The sequence below is a fragment of the Triturus cristatus genome, chromosome 11, assembly GCF_964204655.1.
Source record: "Triturus cristatus chromosome 11, aTriCri1.1, whole genome shotgun sequence".
Lineage (NCBI taxonomy): Eukaryota > Metazoa > Chordata > Amphibia > Caudata > Salamandridae > Triturus > Triturus cristatus.
In genome coordinates this window covers 1,108,795,884-1,108,814,091 of record NC_140594.1, presented here as the reverse complement: position 1 = coordinate 1,108,814,091, position 18,208 = coordinate 1,108,795,884, and the positions used below count along the sequence as shown (strand labels likewise).

General features: G+C 45.5%; 1 protein-coding gene across 1 annotated transcript in view; it reads left to right on the top strand.

The window, feature by feature from the left end:
- Positions 1–16,773, top strand: part of PSMD2 (proteasome 26S subunit ubiquitin receptor, non-ATPase 2) — a 126,373-nt gene extending 109,600 nt beyond the window's left edge. The window contains exons 17-21 of the mRNA XM_085635579.1: positions 6,887–7,055; positions 11,335–11,429; positions 14,934–15,060; positions 16,020–16,138; positions 16,337–16,773. Of these exons, the coding sequence (XP_085491705.1) occupies positions 6,887–7,055; positions 11,335–11,429; positions 14,934–15,060; positions 16,020–16,138; positions 16,337–16,519 (693 nt within the window). The 3' untranslated portion in view covers positions 16,520–16,773. The remainder of the gene's footprint in view (positions 1–6,886; positions 7,056–11,334; positions 11,430–14,933; positions 15,061–16,019; positions 16,139–16,336) is intronic.
- The last annotated feature ends 1,435 nt before the right edge of the window (positions 16,774–18,208 follow it).

Genomic DNA, 18,208 nt, shown 5'->3' with positions numbered 1-18,208 from the left:
CAACTGGTTCAGGTCGGATTGAAGGCATCGAAACCTTCCAATCCGTCGACACCAAAGAAGGACATCGGAACCTAACAAACAAAGAAGGACTTCGGTACCGAGAAACCAAAAAAGGACTTCGGCACCGAGAAACAGAAGAAGGCCCTCGGTCCCGAGAAGACGCAGAGGCCTATAGCACCGAAGGTTGGGGCACCAACGACCAAGGTCAAGGTGGTCGATCCGACTACATCAACTCCGAGGAGTGCTGAGACTGCCAAAATACCGGATCAACAAGGCGTCTATCCCAAACTTCGGTTCGAAGCCCCGAAGACTGGAAAGAAACCGGAGACCGCGTCGAGGCCTGTCTCCAAAGAGCCTGTCGGATCAAAAGCACCGTCGGCATTCACGTTGCAGCAGGTGTCGGAGTCCCTAAAGCGCATCAGGGAACGGGACGCTCTCGAACCGAAAACGGGTCCCGAACCGAACAAGGTCGCCAAGGCTCACTCTGCGCCGATCAAGTTTGGATTGCCACCTCCGGGGGCACCGAAGATGTTCGAACTTCGGAAGAGCATCGAACAACCAAGAACAGTGTCCACAGAAAAACTATGTCGAAGACTCACAGGACCAGTTTATCGACGTCGACACTGGTAGACTGTTGTTCCGCAAACGGAGAATTGTTCCAGAAAAGGCTTTAGACTCATACAAAATTCCACTAAAAAGAAAAATGGCGTCCGGTTCGACACCAGTGCTTGTTGAACCGTACCACACATATGATCAGGAACCACCATCCTTTTCTCCCGCACACTCGGAGGCGGATGCAGGAGAGGGCATACTGAGGATACCGCTTATCCTGTGGATAATGACCCTGATGAACAACAGCAAGACCAGGACCAAGCATGGGGAGACCCTAATGACCCAGGAGACCCACAAAATGCTCCTGACACTCCTCTTTATAATATAAAACCATCTCCCACTGAAGATACTGCTGCTTTTAACGCCCTCATTGAAAGAGCGGCTGCCAATCACGGAGTGGAACTTCATTCTGACTCTGTGGAGGAGGATTTCTTGGTGGACACGTTCTCCACATCAGAAAGAACGGTCAAGACTCTACCAATGTTAAAAGGGGTTATTAAACATGCTAAGGACATCTTTAAGGAGACAACCAGAGCACGGGTATTGAACCCGAGAATAGAGAAATACAAACCAGCCCCAGGAGACCCAATGTACATTAAGGGTTAATTGCCGTTGGACTCCATGGTAGTTTCTAATGCTCGCAAGAGAGCTAACTCGCAAACTACCGGTGATGCTCCTCCTCTGGACAAGGAGTCCAAAGTGCTAGAAACATCAGGAAAAAGGATAGCAGCACAAGCAGCAAACATCTGGCGCATTGACAACACTCAGGCACTCCTGGTCCGATACGACTGGTCACACTACGATACCCTAGAAACACTGCTAGAACACCTACCAGATGACTACAAAGATGGAGCGGAGCTCCTCATCAGAGAGGGACAACTCATTACGAATGCGTCCATCAAATGCGCACTAGATGCAGCTGACACTGCAGCAAGGGCAATCAACACTAGTGTGATGTTGAGGAGGCACGCATGGCTGAGAATATCAGGTTTCAAACCTGAAATTCAAAACAATATCTTGAATCAACCAGTCAACCCAGACTTTTTATTTGGCCCCGAGGTTGACACTACGCTAGAAAAGATTAAAAAGCACACAAACTGCGAAATCTATGGGGGCTCTACAGTTGCAGCAGTTTCGGAGTGGCTCCTTTCGTCACCACGGGAATAGAGGAGCAGCTAGAGGTCAGGGGTCCCAGCAGCAGTACAATAAAGGAGGTACCCAGAGTACCTATAATAAGAACAATAGGGGTGGATATCGTGGATCCAGCACCAAAGGCAGAGGACGAGGACACAACAACACCAGGTCCTCCGCCAATAACAAACAGTGACGTCTTGTCACTGCCCCCGACCACATAACACCGGTCGGGGGCAGACTCCAACAGTTCCTGCCAGTCTGGAGATCCATCACCACAGACAGGTGGGTCAGAGAAATTGTCCAGTACGGTTATTGTCTGGAATTAACATCCAATCCACCCCACATACCACCAAGACACCGTCCTATGTCCGCAGAGCACTTGGCATTATTGCAGCAGGGAGTACTAAGTATGCTGCAGAAAGGGGCCATAGAGCTCGTGCCTGTAGATCAACAAGGGTCAGGGGTGTACTCTCTGTACTTCTTGATCCCAAAAAAGGACGGGTCTCTCAGACCTATGCTGGACCTCAGACCTCTCAACCAATACATTCTGTCAGAGCATTTTCATATGCTCACCCTCCAGCATGTTCTGCCGTTACTCAGTCAGGGAGACTTCCTAGCAACACTGGATTTGAAGGATGCGTATTTCCACATACCCATACACCCCTCACACAGAAAATATCTCGGGTTCACTCTTCAGGATCAGCATTATCAGTTCAAAGTCCTCCCTTTCGGAGTAACAACGGCGCCCAGAGTCTTTACCAAGTGCCTAGCGACAGTGGCTGCACACTTAAGGAGACAGCACATTCACGTCTTCCCTTACCTGGACGACTGGCTTGTTCAGGCAAAGTCAGCCCAGCAGGGCCGGCTTTAGCGCTGGTGGCGCCCTGTGCGACAATGTTTGTTGGCGCCCCCCAATGATCACCTCCACCACGGATTCTCTCACTAGCACCCTTTAACAGTCTCCATAACCACACTCTCTCAGATACATTGAATTAGTTATATAGTGCCACTCATACCAGTATAGGGTGTCAGAGCACTTTGCATCACACACACATTACACAGAGACAATCATACGTGTTTTAAATCAGAGTATAGGAAATGTTTACATAAGCCAAAGGACTAAAAGTGTAGGAGTCACATGTCATCCATACTGGTAGGCAGTATAGTTTAAGAATGCTTGGTGTGGAGAAGCACACACTCAAAAAAGAAACAGCATAGTTGGGAGTTTTCTTTAATAATAAGAGTCGATTTCTAGTCAAATTAACCCTTTATGCAACATTAATCAATGTTCTAATGTATGCTTTGCAGTGTGTATGCAGTTCTAGGATGAAAGTTAATAGCTCACTGTTGAATATTAGGACTTTAAGTTATAAATTACAAGTAACAAAAGGATGTCTCTTTTAAAATCAGTAATCTGCTGATGTGTTCACATTATTTGCACTCTGAAATCAACTTGGTACACGTTCTTTGCAGCAGGCATATTAACCCTCTGCGCTAACTTCAGAGGTCACAAACTCAACTATACAAAACACTGATCTCTCTCCAGGAAGATAATTAATCACACGAGTTTTCTTGACATTTTTGTGAGGCCTGGCAATTGCTGGAGGAAAGAAAGGCTGCAGCAGGTGCTTCAAAAACATAATAAACTTGCAAACACGGCGCCCCCAGAAAGCCAGCACCCGGTGCGGTGGCACCAGTCGCACCGCCCTAAAGCCGGCCCTGCAGCCCAGCAGTGTGCCAGCCACATATCCCACACCATTCACCTTCTTTACAGTCTGGGATTCTCACTGAATTATCCAAAGTCACATCTTCAACCTGCCCACGTACGGCAGTACCTGGGCGCGACCATAGACTCTCTGGCAGCCAAAGCTCAGCCAAATTTAATGAGGATCAACAGCATGCAACTGCTGATAAAAAAGTTCAGACCTCAACACTCCCTTCCAGCGCGAGTGTTCATGCAGTTGATAGGCATGATGGCCTCCTGCATCTTCATAGTCCCGCACGCGAGACTACATATGCGCCCGCTTCAGGAGTGCTTGGCACGTCAATGGAATCAGACTCAAGGACAGTTGAAAGACCTAGTGTTGGTGAGCGGTCGGGCATACAACTCTCTGCATTGGTGGAATCCACAAAACCTTTGCAAGGGCCGACCGTTCCAAGAGCCTCTTCCACAAATAATACTGACGGCGGACGCGTCTCTCCAGGGATGGGGAGCTCATGTACTCAATTACACAGTGCAGGGACTATGGACAACACAGCAAAAGAAGATGCACATCAACCTTCTGGAACTGATGGCAATCTTCCTGGCAATGAAGGCATTCAAAGTACACTTGTGCAACAAAGTCGTGTTGATCCGGACGGACAACATGACTGCCATGTACTACATACAGAAGCAGGGAGGAACACACTCTCCACAGTTGTCTCATCTGGCTCAGAGCATGTGGAAGTGGGCCATTCAGAGGAACATATTCCTCATGGCGAGCCATTCAGAGGAACATATTCCTCATGGCGGAACACCTCCCGGGCAAGGACAACCAGATGGCGGATCTGCTCAGCAGACACAGCCACCAGATGCACGAGTGGGAGCTACATCCGTCAGTACTCCAACCGTACTTCCAGCAGTGGGGTCATCCAGAGATAGACCTATTCACCACAAGGGAAAACGCAAAATGCCAAAGCTTTGCCGCCAGGTTCCCGCATCCACAGTTGCAGGGCAATGCGATATGGATGAACTGGTCAGGCAGATTTGCGTACGCTTTTCCCCCAGCGCCATTAATACCGCTAGTGGCACGCAAACTAAGGCAACACTCAATGACACTCATCCTGGTTGCTCCAATGTGGGCACGCCAGCCATGGTACACCACGTTACTAGAACTTTCCGTGGTGCCGCCTCAAAGACTGTGGCTAACACCCAAACTTTTAACACAGAACCATGGCGAAATTCAGCACCCAGATCCGCAACAGCTGAACCTGGCGATCTGGCTCCTGAAGTCTTAGAGTTTGGCTACCTGAACCTGCCTCCAGAATGTATGAATATCATCAAGGAGGCCAGGAGACCCACGACCAGAGCTTGCTATGCGGCTAAATGGAAAAGATTTGTCATTTACTGTAAAAACAATTGCATTAATCCGCTGGATGCATCCATTCAGAACATCATCTGTTACCTGTTACACTTATACCGATGCAATCTGGCATACAGCTCCATCCGTATACATCTAACCGCAATAGCGGCCTATCTTCAGAACAGGCAGCACCTCTCTTTATTCAGAGTGCCTGCCATCAAAGCCTTCTTAGAGGGACTCAAAAGAGTGATTCCTCCAACACACCCACCGGCACCGGTGTGGAACCTGAATGTGGTCCTCACCAGATTGATGGGTCCACCTTTTGAACCTCTGCATTCATGTGAGATTCAATTCCTCACCTGGAAAGTATCTTTCTTAGTGGCAATCACTTCGTTGAGAAGAGTTAGTGAACTCCAGGCACTAACCATTCAAGAGCCATTCATACAGGTTCACGCAAACAGTTGTACTACGTACCAACCCCACATTCATGCCTAAAGTGATAGCGCAGTTCCACATGAATCAGACTATTGAACTGCCTGTTTTCTTTCCAAATCCACAAAATGTCGCAGAGAGAATGCTCCATACACTAGATGTAAAGAGGGCCCTCATGTACTATATAGACAGAACAAAGGATTTTAGGAAAACAAAACCACTGTTCGTTGCCTTTTCTCCACAACACAAGGGCAACGCCATTTCCAAAGCAGGGATGGCCAGATGGATCGTTAAATGTATTCAAATTTGCTATGACAAAGCTAAACGCACATTGACGATTCCTCCAAGAGCCCACTCAACACGAAAGTTAGGGGCATCCATGGCTTTCCTAGGGAACATTCCTTTAGAGGAAATATGTTGAGCAGCCACATGGTCCACTATACATACATTTACTAAACACTACTGTGTAGATGTACATTCAAAACAGCAGGCAGCTGTAGGACAGGCTGTTCTCAAGACCCTTTTTCAGACTGCTGCAGCTGACACGGGCAGCCGCCGCTAATGGAGGGACTGCTATGTAATCTATGCACAGATATGAATTCAGCAGCCCACATGCCTCGAACCGAATATGCTACTTACCAGTATGCATCTGTTCTTGGCATGTAGGGCTGCTGACATTCATATCGCCCACCCTCCTCCCCGGCGCCTGTAGCGGCTGCAGCACTCAGGATTACTGTATAGCATGGTCATCACTTACGGTATCTACTCCATCACTGCCACAATGGCGAAAAACAATCTGAGGATGGAGAGGATGCCCATGCGCACTGTAGTCCAGGGGAGGAGCCACCTATCTCATGATACTTCGAAGACTCTTCCAGGACAACAATGTGCAATCATCCGGACCCAACACTAGGCGGCGATCTATGCACAGATATGAATGTCAGCAGCCCTACATGCCAAGAACAGATGCATACTGGTAAGTAGCATATTCGACATAAATTCCTTAATGCCATTGTTTTATGTTGAGGGAGTAAATATAGCTTGTTTTATGCTGCAGGCTGCACTCATACTGTTCCTTTAGGGTAACTCTAATAGCTATTCTTTAATCGTGGATAATAGGCATATCGCAGTTCAACTCACTGTTTGGTACAGATGCCCCGGGCAGTATTGTGGAAGGCATAGGATGTGATAGATCCAGTGAAGTGGGTGGGGTGGAGTTATAGTTTGAGTTTGTTCCCTCAGACATTTTCTGGGATTTTAGTTCAGAAATGGCCTGCTGGTCGATAAACTGACATGATGCCCAGCAAAGAAGGCAGTCTGCTGAGGATCTAAGGAAAGGCAGGTTTGTATTAATTCTCAGTCCCATATTTCCAAAGCTATTTGAAACCGAACGACAGGCAAGCATCTTCTTTATGAAGAGCTTGATGATAAAGCTTTATTTTTGTTTCCTGCTCTTGATGCATGATTATCTGTTTGACATTGACTGTCATTCTGTGATCGTCATTGTGTTGTATCTCAATTTTGGCAAATTTATAAGACCAAACAAGAAATCTGCAAATTGACTCAAAAGGCTAAATACCACCTCAGTCACTACTTTTAAGTAGGCACTCGCTCTTAGTTTCTCATCTCATTTATTATTTGTGCAGCTGCGGTATGGTGAACCCACTCTGAGGCGGGCTGTCCCACTTGCCCTGGCACTCATTTCAGTCTCCAATCCACGGCTCAACATCTTAGACACACTCAGCAAATTCTCCCATGATGCAGACCCAGAGGTGTCCTACAATTCAATCTTCGCCATGGGCCTGGTTGGCAGTGGTGAGTCACTTTGATGTTGTATTCGTGGAACTGCTAATCTTTGTCTGATCTCCCCAAGAACAGTGTATCTGTGTGTGGGGCATTGCACAATAACTTTGTATTTGTTTCCATCTAGGTGTGGCCTGACACTACCTCTTATTTTTCATATATCAAACTGATTTCAACAGTTTTTTTTCAAGCTTACTTGTGCACAGACTAGTTCCGTAGATACATAAGTGCAATCAGTAGCTATCTACGATCATGTGGGGAAAACACAAACTGGGTGGTGGTAGAACAGAAGTGACCTAAAAAGTTTACAGCAATTCTTTCACCCTGCGGCCCGTTGTGCGAACAGGGGTATGCGCTTCCAGTTCGGTAGCTTACAACACCACTTTTACCTTCAGCCCCACATGCATTAGTACCTCCCACTCCATAGGACATGGGTACTCTTACAGAGTGAGGGCAAAGATGGCACTAATGGTATGTAAGATGGATAGCTAAATAATCATTCAGAACTGGAAATCAACAAGGGCAATGGAGGTCCAACCTCAGAAGATTGTGAGGAGGAACTGACACCTGCGTTCTGGCAGATAGCCCGCTAGATAACTTATCCAGGTTTCATGCAATTTTGAAGACCGCTGCAAACAAGCTTGGTTTTCCCAAGATCATGCATTAGTATTCTTTATGGCAACCAATACCCAGACTCATTAATTGCTGTGGATGTCATGTTCATACTTGTCACACCTCTCGATAGCAAGTGCGAACGTTTCCATGCCTTGGGTGAAAGAGTTAGCTCTGTGGTTGCGCCATCTATCAGGGAAGCCAGCACCAGTTTGAGCTACTAGGACTGGCCGAAGTGGAGGGACGTTACACTAGTCCTAGATTCCCTTTCAGAAGACAAACAGAACACTGTGAAGTAGTGAATGCCTCTGCCCGATATTATTGATGCAGCATCGATGTGTCAAATGTAGGCTTCTGCCAGTTAGTTGAAGTACATGTTTTCTATTGACAAGCATGGTGCAAGAGCACTTCAGCCAAAAATGCAGAGGATGGTGTTGGATAAGCCTGACGCTCTTTTTCAAAATCAAAGATTAGTTGTTACCTGGCATCAAAACAGATATGTACACTTCATGCACCCTGGGGCGCTACAGTCTCACAAAACTCTAGATTTCAAGCCTCTTGAAGATTAGTGCTACAGAGGAGGATCCGCACAATATGCTCTCAGAATGGACAAATGGCCAGTACTGTTAATGCTAGTGATTAAGGGTATTCTAAACCTTAGTGACAAAATCCAAACAAGCTTTCGCAAAAGAAGAAAACTAGCTTTACAGTCGATTAAGAAATCCATAAGTGACCATGACTTCCTAGCACTGACTGTGTCCATCCATTGAGAGGGAAAAGTTCAGATTTTAATGTAGAATGGAAGATCACTTCAGACTGCCGGATACTTCACATCCTAGAAGTCTTGCACAAAACACTTTTGCCCTCCAACTTTGAATAATCCTCTACACTTGCAATAGGAGATTCTTGAGTGCCTTCACAAGTACCTAGAGTAGAAGTCTTGATTGCCGTGGGTATGCACCTTCTCTCTTAAATGGAGCGATGGAGAAGGTGCATACACTGAGCAATATAAGCACTTTAGCTTTTTTGTTGTTGGTTGAATTGAAGCTAGGCTCCTGGAGGTCCAACTTGGATCTTTGGAATCTAACTAGTTTTTGGGGTCCTTGTCCTTTAGGTCAGTAACTCTCAGGAGGTCCTCAGCGTACTACATACAGAAACATTCCGATGACTGTAGACAACCAGGATACTTATTTTCATATACCTATTTATCAGAACCGCAGATCGTAGCTGAGATTTTCAGTGACCGGACTACATTATCAGTTCAAAGCTCTCAAATTAGCCTGAAGAGTCTTCACAAAATACCTAGCTCCGGTTGCAGCACACCCACGCAATACTAGTTGTCAGTTTTTTCCATACCTAGACCACTGGCTTACAGAAGGATCAAATGAGGAGGCAGAAGACTCAACAACCACTTGTCTGATATTATTCCAGGCTCATTCTGAACACGACCAAATCATTCCTACCACTGACTTACCTTGGTGCATGCTTAGAGATTTCCCAGGGAAAAGAGTTCTCTTCACAAGATTAAGTAGCAAAGCTGGTGACTGGCCATGACTATTTTGACACACTTCTAGGACTCCTGTAGTCATGCATTCTGCTAATCCCACAGTACATACTTTGAATAAGACCTGTCCAGTAGGAGTTACCCTTCAGTGGGGGCTGGCTGTAGGATCATGGGACGATAAGGTGTTGGTTACTTGCAGCTTAAAGCAAGCATTGGTTTAGTGGAGAATGCCGTACAACCTTACAAAAGGCCTGCCTTCTCAGAGTCTGCAACATCAGATGCATTAATGGAATGGTGGGGCACAAATGCATGAACTGGCTATGCAAGGCAGGTGGTGGGAGTTTTCAGTCTGCACGTAAATGTCCTGGAACATCGGCCTAGTCTTTGCCTTTAAGCGTTTCTTCATCTCCGGAGTACCACAGTCTTGATTTGAACAGACAGCACACCTTCAATGCATTAGATATTGAAGCAAGCTAGAACAAGGTCTCTGCTCCTATCACATTAGTCCCAGGGGTTACAGGACTGGGCAGCTGCCAACATCATCAGGCTGAAAGCGGAATACTTGCCAGGTCTTCACAGCCATCAAGCGGATGAGCTCTACAGGTCCCTCTCAAAATCTCCACCATAAACTAAAGTCCCTGAAATTCACAGCCTGGCTCCTGTTGAAAGCAAGTTTTGTACCACCAGTTCTTTGGACACAAGTGTTTTTGGACGCCTCATGGCAAGACTGTTGCACCTTTTCACAAGGTGCAGGTGAAGTTCCTCTCATGGAAAACTGTGCTGCTCTTTGCCTTGAATGTGTGAATTGCACACTCTACGTTCAGTTTCATGAGGACAAGTTGATAATGCTTTCAAATTCAAATTTGTGCTAAAGTTACCTTCAGATTTCAGCCTCCATGAGCCACGTGTTCTCAAGGAGGTGCAGCGATAGGTTGTCCTGCTGTTTTTGCACACTCGGTTTTTCAGAGGCAGCAGCTGGAGGGTTCTCGATGCTCCTCCGATACTGGTAAGGTTCTTGGCATCTTCTCCATAGGAGATGGAAGGGAACATGACTCTTCTGGTCCTAGTCCTCAGTCAGGGCTTGGGCCTACCTGGGTCACCACAGCGGCCTCTTCCTCACAACGAAGGTCTCAACCAGACCACGATCCTTGCCTTGTCCTGGTGGCCCCCCTGGCAGACAGGGGTCACTGTCCTTGCTCTGTATATGGGCTCAACGGCCCAATCTGTGCTGCATCAATCCGCAGCCCCCACCTGGCATACAGGGTCGCAGTCTTCGCTCCACACACTGGCTACAACCCAGTCAGCACAGCAGCAATCATTTAGGTGGCCCCACCTAACATACAGGGTCGCCAACCTCCAACCTGCACACGGGTGATGCCCAGATTGGTGCAGCAAAGTTCACGATCCTGTACCTCCTCATATTCCTCCAGTTAGCCCTGGGTCTCCTAAAAGGGAATCCAGAGTTTTCCATTTTTTCTCCCATTCACTGGCACTCCTGCATCCAGCGCGTGCATATAGCATATATGCACTGCACAGTAATAATCCTTAATTTATCGTGCACTTCACAGGGACACTTCCCCTCCAGCACATGCTTATAATATCCATGCACTGCACAGCACTTCACCTTTTTTATACTGTACAGCAACTGAACTTTAAATAAGTGAGTTTGGAGGCCTCACTCCAGAGATAAAAGGACCAGTTTACTCTCACTGATCACTACACAGTATGCTGCTACTCCCCGCTTGTGCTGCTCACCTCCTGGCTCCACTGTGAGGGTAGCACTTCAAGCGCCTCTCCTGGTCCAGAAGGACGTGGTCCATGAGACTGGCCTATGTCATGGTGCACAAGCATGATCCATGTTCACCTGGCACAACACAAATCCGCATACAGGATCCCGACATTAGTTGGGGCATTCAGGGCAGGGGTGCCCGTCCTTGGGGGCTTTTCCGTCTCAACAAAGGTGTAATACATATCTTTGTGGAGGCATTGGCATGCATATTCATTGGCAGAAAGAGATTGGAATTGGGTTATAAAACTAAATTCTAAGTTTGTCAGCTCTAAAACACTGTTTGGTATCTATTGACTGGAGTATAATGTACAGTTTACGTAGTTCAGCTTGCAGTGTGGCATGTGGGCTTTTTGCATGTAAAATAAAGAAATGTTTGTGTTTCACAGGTACAAATAATGCCAGGCTGGCGGCTATGCTGAGGCAGCTGGCACAGTACCATGCCAAGGACCCAAACAATCTCTTCATGGTGCGGTTGTCACAGGTATGTGCCAAATGAACCAGTAAAATAAACAAACGTGTTGAGGTGAGAGACAGTTTCGGTTGGTGAGGTTTGAGAGTGGTGAGGCTGGGCGTAGTGAGGGGTGTTTGTTCGGGAGGTTAGTCATCATTTTCTGGTAAAATCTTATTGACAGAAATGGGATAAAATGCCCAAATAATAACATAACTTTTTTTTAAGCGAATACCTCTGACACCATTGATTACACGTTTTACTTATCTCAGCAAGCCTATTTATTGACTGCGAGTCTTATCTCTTTTGTACAAATCTTGAATTCTTTGAAACAGATATAACACTTCTTCACTGTGCTGACTTCCTTTAGCGAAGTGTACAACAGGCAAGACGTTTTGGGGTTCATATCTCCAGCACTAAGGTGCTGGCAACACAATGGCCCAGTATGATTACAGACAATTACACCAGAGGGAATGTCAGTGCTCAGCCGGGGCCAGGAATTCACAATTCAAAAAGTGTGAAACTGGCTAACTCTGTAAAGTTCTGAAGTTGTAAACTTGCACCCAAGCACGATTGTTGTACACTTGACCTAGTAGACATTTATGACTTCCCTTTGTGAAACGAACGTAAAAAAATGGGCCGGGGCCTTAGCGGCTGGTGGTTAACTGCCAGAGTTCACATAATCCCGCACACCGTAACGACGTGCACACGTCCCACTCCCGACAGCAACCTGCAGTGCTGTGCCCAAGGGATTCGCTGCCAGCACTGCAGTAAATCAGACTGCTGCCTCGACTGAAAAACTTGAAGTTGGTCTCACAGTTGCGCAGCAGTGTTCATGAAATGGCATCCACCACAACCAGGATTTACAGATGCACGGAAAGCAGCCTCACTCACTACAGGTCGAGTCTACGCAGTCTCAATTCCTGCTTCCCGTCTGCCACAACCTTTCCCAATGCGTCAGAGTGGGGTCCCACCCACGCCCTGTAACGAGTTGTGAAAGGGTAAGATGACAATGCTCTCCACTCTGACGTGGAGGCTTAACGATCCCGGGCTTGTATTTAAAATGCCCGGAGCTAGCTTTATCTCCACGCCATCAGGGGGCAGAGACTAGGCCTTGAGGCTAGGTCATTGCCGTGCTGATGTCCTCACAGGCTTCAGGGCTGTGAGGTTGTCAGCCCGGCAAACATTTAAGACTTTTTTGGGCCCGCCCAGGTAGCCGTCAAGCAGACGCAGTGACAGAGTCATGTGATGACATTGTCCACAATGGTAATTGGACAACGCTGGTGTTGGTGAGTAGAATAGACAATGCCCCGTGTTCAACATAACCTGCTAAGTTAAATTACAACAAGGGGGGATTTTTTTTTAATGAAAACAAAAAATGAGCATTCAGCATTATTATTATTATTGCTGAATGTAACGTGGCAGAGCCCCGACGCCCTTGGACAGAAGCTGCCGCTGGTGTGAAATTAAGAAAGGAGCCTCTGAATCTGTGCCATGGAAACCGGTAATGGAAACAGTGGTGCTTGGTGTGCCATATTCTACAAGGTGTGCCATATTCTACACTGCTCAAAGTGTGACCCTTGAAATAAATGCAAGCCAAATCAGTGTTTAGCCCCTATGCTTACAAAGACAGTTTAAATGACACTGCAGTAATGCACAGCTGTCTCCCATTAACATACTGTGGAAATCACAGCTGTTTTTTTTTTTTTTATGTGATAAATTTTTCACGTCCAGCTTTAAATGTTTGTTTTTGAATTTTTTTATTTTCTTCATTAAATCAATTTCTTTTTACCAATTTGGTAGTTAATTTCTGAAATACAATGTTTTTGTTTTGTTTGTGTTTCACACATACTTTTCTCTGAGGAAGGCATTGCTGCTGCTGCCAGGCTACCATCAGTGTGGTCAGAATTGTTCACGCAAGCGTGTTTTCTTATAGGCTGTAGACTGTTCTGATTGTGGGAGTTCATCCGCCACTCCCATAAAGACAAAGGCCACTATAGTCCCACCATCCAGTTTCCTTCTGCGATGTATCCAAGTAACAAGAAAATAAGAGCCCCACTGATCTTGGTCTGGTGTCACATTTTGCTCTTGGCTTGATTACAGCAACAGAAGAGACTTCAGTGTGATTTCTAGAAGTCTTAGCTTTCAGTGTTTGCAAACTAAAAATGTTTGAGTTGAATTAACCATTAATTGGCTAATGAAATTACACTATAAGTAGTAAAGGCAAACACTGGTAATCTGGGTGCTGTCCACCTCATGAATATATGCTTGAAATCTCATTAAGAGCCCTCTAGACTAATTAGTAATTTGTGCACTCCGTCCACTTGAACAGCCAGGGCTCCACACTGGAATTGAAAGATGAAATGCCTCTGATGCAAAGGATTCAGCGTGATGACTGTCTCGGATTAATCTTAAAGTACAATTAGTGATCAAAACAAAAATAAATGTATGCAGGAATGGTTGAGATCTGCTTGCTAGAGCATCAAGCAGCACCTCTACCAGAGGATAGAAAAGCAAGAATACTTTCCCCTTGTCCAGCGGTACAACAGATATCTGCTAGAGGTTGACATTGCTTTTTTCAGATTGGACATAATCACCTTTGTGTCTAGAGAGTGGAAAACCGATCCACATAGTCCTTAGTTACGTATAGTAAAACAACACATTTCATTCTTGCCCTGATGACGACCCTACAAATTAAGGCTTTCCAATGGTCTGGTTTCTGTCCAGTACTTGTCAGGCAAATTCTGAATATTTGGATACCAAGCTCCTGATACTATAGTCCGTACGTAGTCAAAATGTTGACGCCAGTTGTCCATGTCGGTTAATCTTTTATACCATTTCTTTAATCATTATTGTATTCTAATTATGTATGCATATGTTTTCACATCTTTGAAATAGAAGCACCTACTGTTAGATTTAGGGGACTGCTGATCACTTTTTTTTTTTTTGTCATCCCTCCCCCCTTTTATTTATTATATACCTTTATAAAACAGTTTTTTTTTAATGGAAATTAGATGTTGGATATGCTAATCAAATTAGTTGTTGAGGATGGTGGGCTTGTAGTAATTGACCATCTTTAATGAAATAGTTGTGGGAAGTGTGGCACTATCAGCATATAGTCTTCATTTGCAGCACTTTATAGACTGTAAAGTTCCCACCCTGTTGCTGAGATTTGAGAACAGGAATGTTAGATTAAGGAACGCATGGAATGTGCTTAAGAATGGGGAGGATCACCATTGGTCTTTTCAAATATGAGAACCTTTTTTAAGTTCTGCATATAACACAGGTGATTTTCAATCAGTAGATGCAGAGCATGGATTCCTTACGAAAACTGTCATGAATGGCATTTTTCATTTTATATTTGTGTACATTCTTTGTTATGTTTTTTAACCGATCAAGCAAAGTCAGTGTATATTTTCCATGAGAGCATTGTGTTTTTTCGATATATGCTCGCAAATTTGGTTGGGCTGTCTTGACTTTTTTTTTTTTTATCTTAGTATATCTCCCTAACATGTTTGTGTTTTCTCTTCTTTATAGGGTCTGACCCACCTTGGGAAGGGCACACTGACCCTCTGCCCATACCACAGTGACCGCCAGCTAATGAGCCAAGTGGCAGTGGCAGGTCTGCTGACCGTACTAGTGTCATTCCTGGATGTGAAAAACAGTAAGTCTAATCGTTAATAATCAAAAACTTTGTGGGTGTGTGGAAGAGTGCTAGTAGAAAAGTGTATGTGTGATATAAGTTCCTGTGCTCAAGATCCTGCCTACCCCCCCCCCCCTTAAAAATATCACATGTTCCGAGAGTGGGTAATTGCTCTTTGCATTGATTTTAATCAGTCAGCCAACTCATGACCCTTTCCTCAACCAAAGTAGGAAATGGTCTCCTTCTCATGTGATGTCTAAATATCTTGTCGTTGACATAAACACTGTCCTTTTTCCCAGAAAGCCAGATAATTTAATCTAATGTAATGCTTGGAACTTTATTCTTTAGCTAGTTTTGTGCCCGTCTTACTTGATGTAGATTTTGTTTAAATGTAGAAGGAACGCGCAGGATAGGATAGTTGAGATCTCAGGGATATTGGCAGGGTGGATGTGCTAATTGTAAAGTTCAGAACTGTATCCGCACTGCTCACAGTGAAAGAAAAGTTCCATTGAAACGATGGTTTATGTGGGAGGATGAGAGCTGTATTTAGGGACTGAAGGGAAGATGAAAGTAACTGCAGCCTTCTGTTAAAAATAAAGGATTGAGGCTTTATGGAGAGCCTTTAGCTCATTGGAAGGTGAGCGCTGTTTCCACAAATCAAAAACTAAATGGGGGGGTGGGGGGAGAGAGGGTAGGATAAGTTAGATTAAAAGACTGCTTTCAGTGAAGGAGGAGTGTTGCATGGAATGGAGATTGATTTGAAGTGAATGAGAGCTTTGTGGAGCTGTGAAGTCTAATGAGGACACAGCATGGTGGCAAGGAGAGAACTCTTATGAGGATGAGAACTGCATAAGGAGAAATGAATCTACACTGGGGTGTGGAAGGGGGCGGGAGGGGCATACCTGGATGTGGAGATGACGAGGTGTTCCCTGGATGTCTTAAATTGATTATTATTATTTTCTTGTCTCTGCTCACTCTAGTTATTTTGGGCAAGTCTCACTATGTCCTGTATGGACTGGTTGCTGCTATGCAGCCACGTATGCTGGTTACGTTTGATGAGGAGTTGCGACCTTTACCTGTCTCGGTCCGCGTGGGCCAGGTGAGAAATGCTGACCAGTTTCTTTATCTACTCTTGCTCTCCCTTTCGGAAACACAATATTCTATCTCCCATTCTCTTGCATGTGGAATTCCAAGTATTTTACATTAACGTTTCCAACCTCACATGCAGACACAATTGACTTTGTTCAATACTTCTCACTCACCGCACCTGTTGACCCTCCTCTTTGCTTCTTCACAGGCGGTAGATGTTGTTGGACAGGCCGGCAAGCCCAAAACTATCACTGGCTTTCAGACGCACACCACCCCAGTCCTACTTGCACATGGAGAAAGAGCAGAGTTGGCCACAGAGGAGTACCTGCCTGTAACTCCCATCTTGGAGGGCTTTGTCATTTTGCGCAAGAATCCAAACTATGATGTGTAGCACTTATGTGGAACTTGAGCTGCGCAAACACCTGGCGCTGTATAGAGAATCTGTAATTATTTGCAGTTTTCATTTTCCTGTGTAACACAGGAGTGTGAAGGCGTTTGAGAAGAGGCAGGAAGTGCAATCCCAGGGCAGTGTGAGCGCCTGACTACACAGTGGTGTAAGAAGGGGAGTGCATGGTTGTCCTAGTCCATTTTTGTTGGTTTTGTTACTAAAATATTCATGTTAATAAATTTCCAATTTGTCCTCCGGATGTTGTTTATTCCTTAAGCTAGTCATTTTAATTTGCAAGTAGTATACCTCTTGGACTAGGGCTGTAACTCAAGTAGCCATAAATGACACCTTAGCCCAATACCTCAGTGAAGTATATCAAAGTTTGACTCTGCTCCGAGCGACAACAATCGGGGACTTTCTGGAGGAATTAGACATGAACAGACTTACCCTGGACTAGATATTAGATCAGGACTTAAACGCAAAAAGACTTCTGAAGGCCACTTGTGAAATAAAGGGGGGGGGGCTCCAGGGATTGATGGGCTCCTGTTGAAGTTCTAATACATGTTCCAGGCAAGGCTTGCTGCGATGCTCCTGTTGGTTTTTAGGGAGACCATGTAGTGGAGACCACTGTCTGCATCTTGAGTGTCTACTTTAATTATGCTGCAGAAACCAGGGATATACCCTGAACTGTTGGAGTCCTATAGACCCCAAATCAATGATTAGCTTGAACGCTAAAATCTTATCTAAGGTCCTTGCCAATAGGCAATAGGCCATGCCAAGTAGTGGCTGGGGTGGTCCATAAAGACAGTGTGGCTTCTGTCCTGGGTGAGATCTCAATATGAACCCGAAACGCCTCCGTCACGTACTACATGAGACTGTGGGTTTGGAGTTGGAGGGAGTGTTGGTTGTCTTAGATTAAAAAAAGGAATTTGACATGCTAAACCGGGAGTATATGGTAGCAGTTCTGCAGAGAATGGGCATTTGGATCAAGTATCGAAACTGGATTACATTTTTGTATACTGACCCCACTGCTATGGTACGATTAGGGGCCATTGTCTTCAAAAGTTGGCCAGTGGAGAGGGGAACAAGGCAGGGTTGCCCACTGTCACCTTTTTTGACTTGGCAGTGGAGCCACTGTTGATTCACCTGCGCAGGTATCTGAGGCCATGGAGCAATAGACTGGGGCCGACAACCAATGTGTGTAGATGTACACAGATGATGCTTTGATGTATTTAACGCCGTCTGGTATCTCTCCTGGTATAGCGCCTTGATGCCCTCGGGTGATTGTTGCGCTTTATAAATATCAAAATCAAATCAAATCTCTTCCTCGCCTTATTGCGGAGTTGCAAAGGTTGGGTCGCTGGATTTAGTGGATTTTGACTTTATTGTTCCTACTGGCTTCGCTGGTGGTCTGCCCACTAGGGAACTGCTGAACGTGCGTCTGAGGTGGGGAAATAACAGATTTGGGTATTTAGGTGACTCTCACTACACAAAACATTGCACCTATAATATGGGAAGGATTTTTCAAGGGCTGAGAGATTCACTTTGCTTTTGGAATACACTACCTGTCCCAGCGATGGGAAGAGTGGCATTTGAGACTATGATAGTCCTTCAGCGATAGCAAACCAAGAACAAACGACAGACCAAGGTCCAGCTCAACCAATCCACATGTACAATGAATTAAGAGGTGGT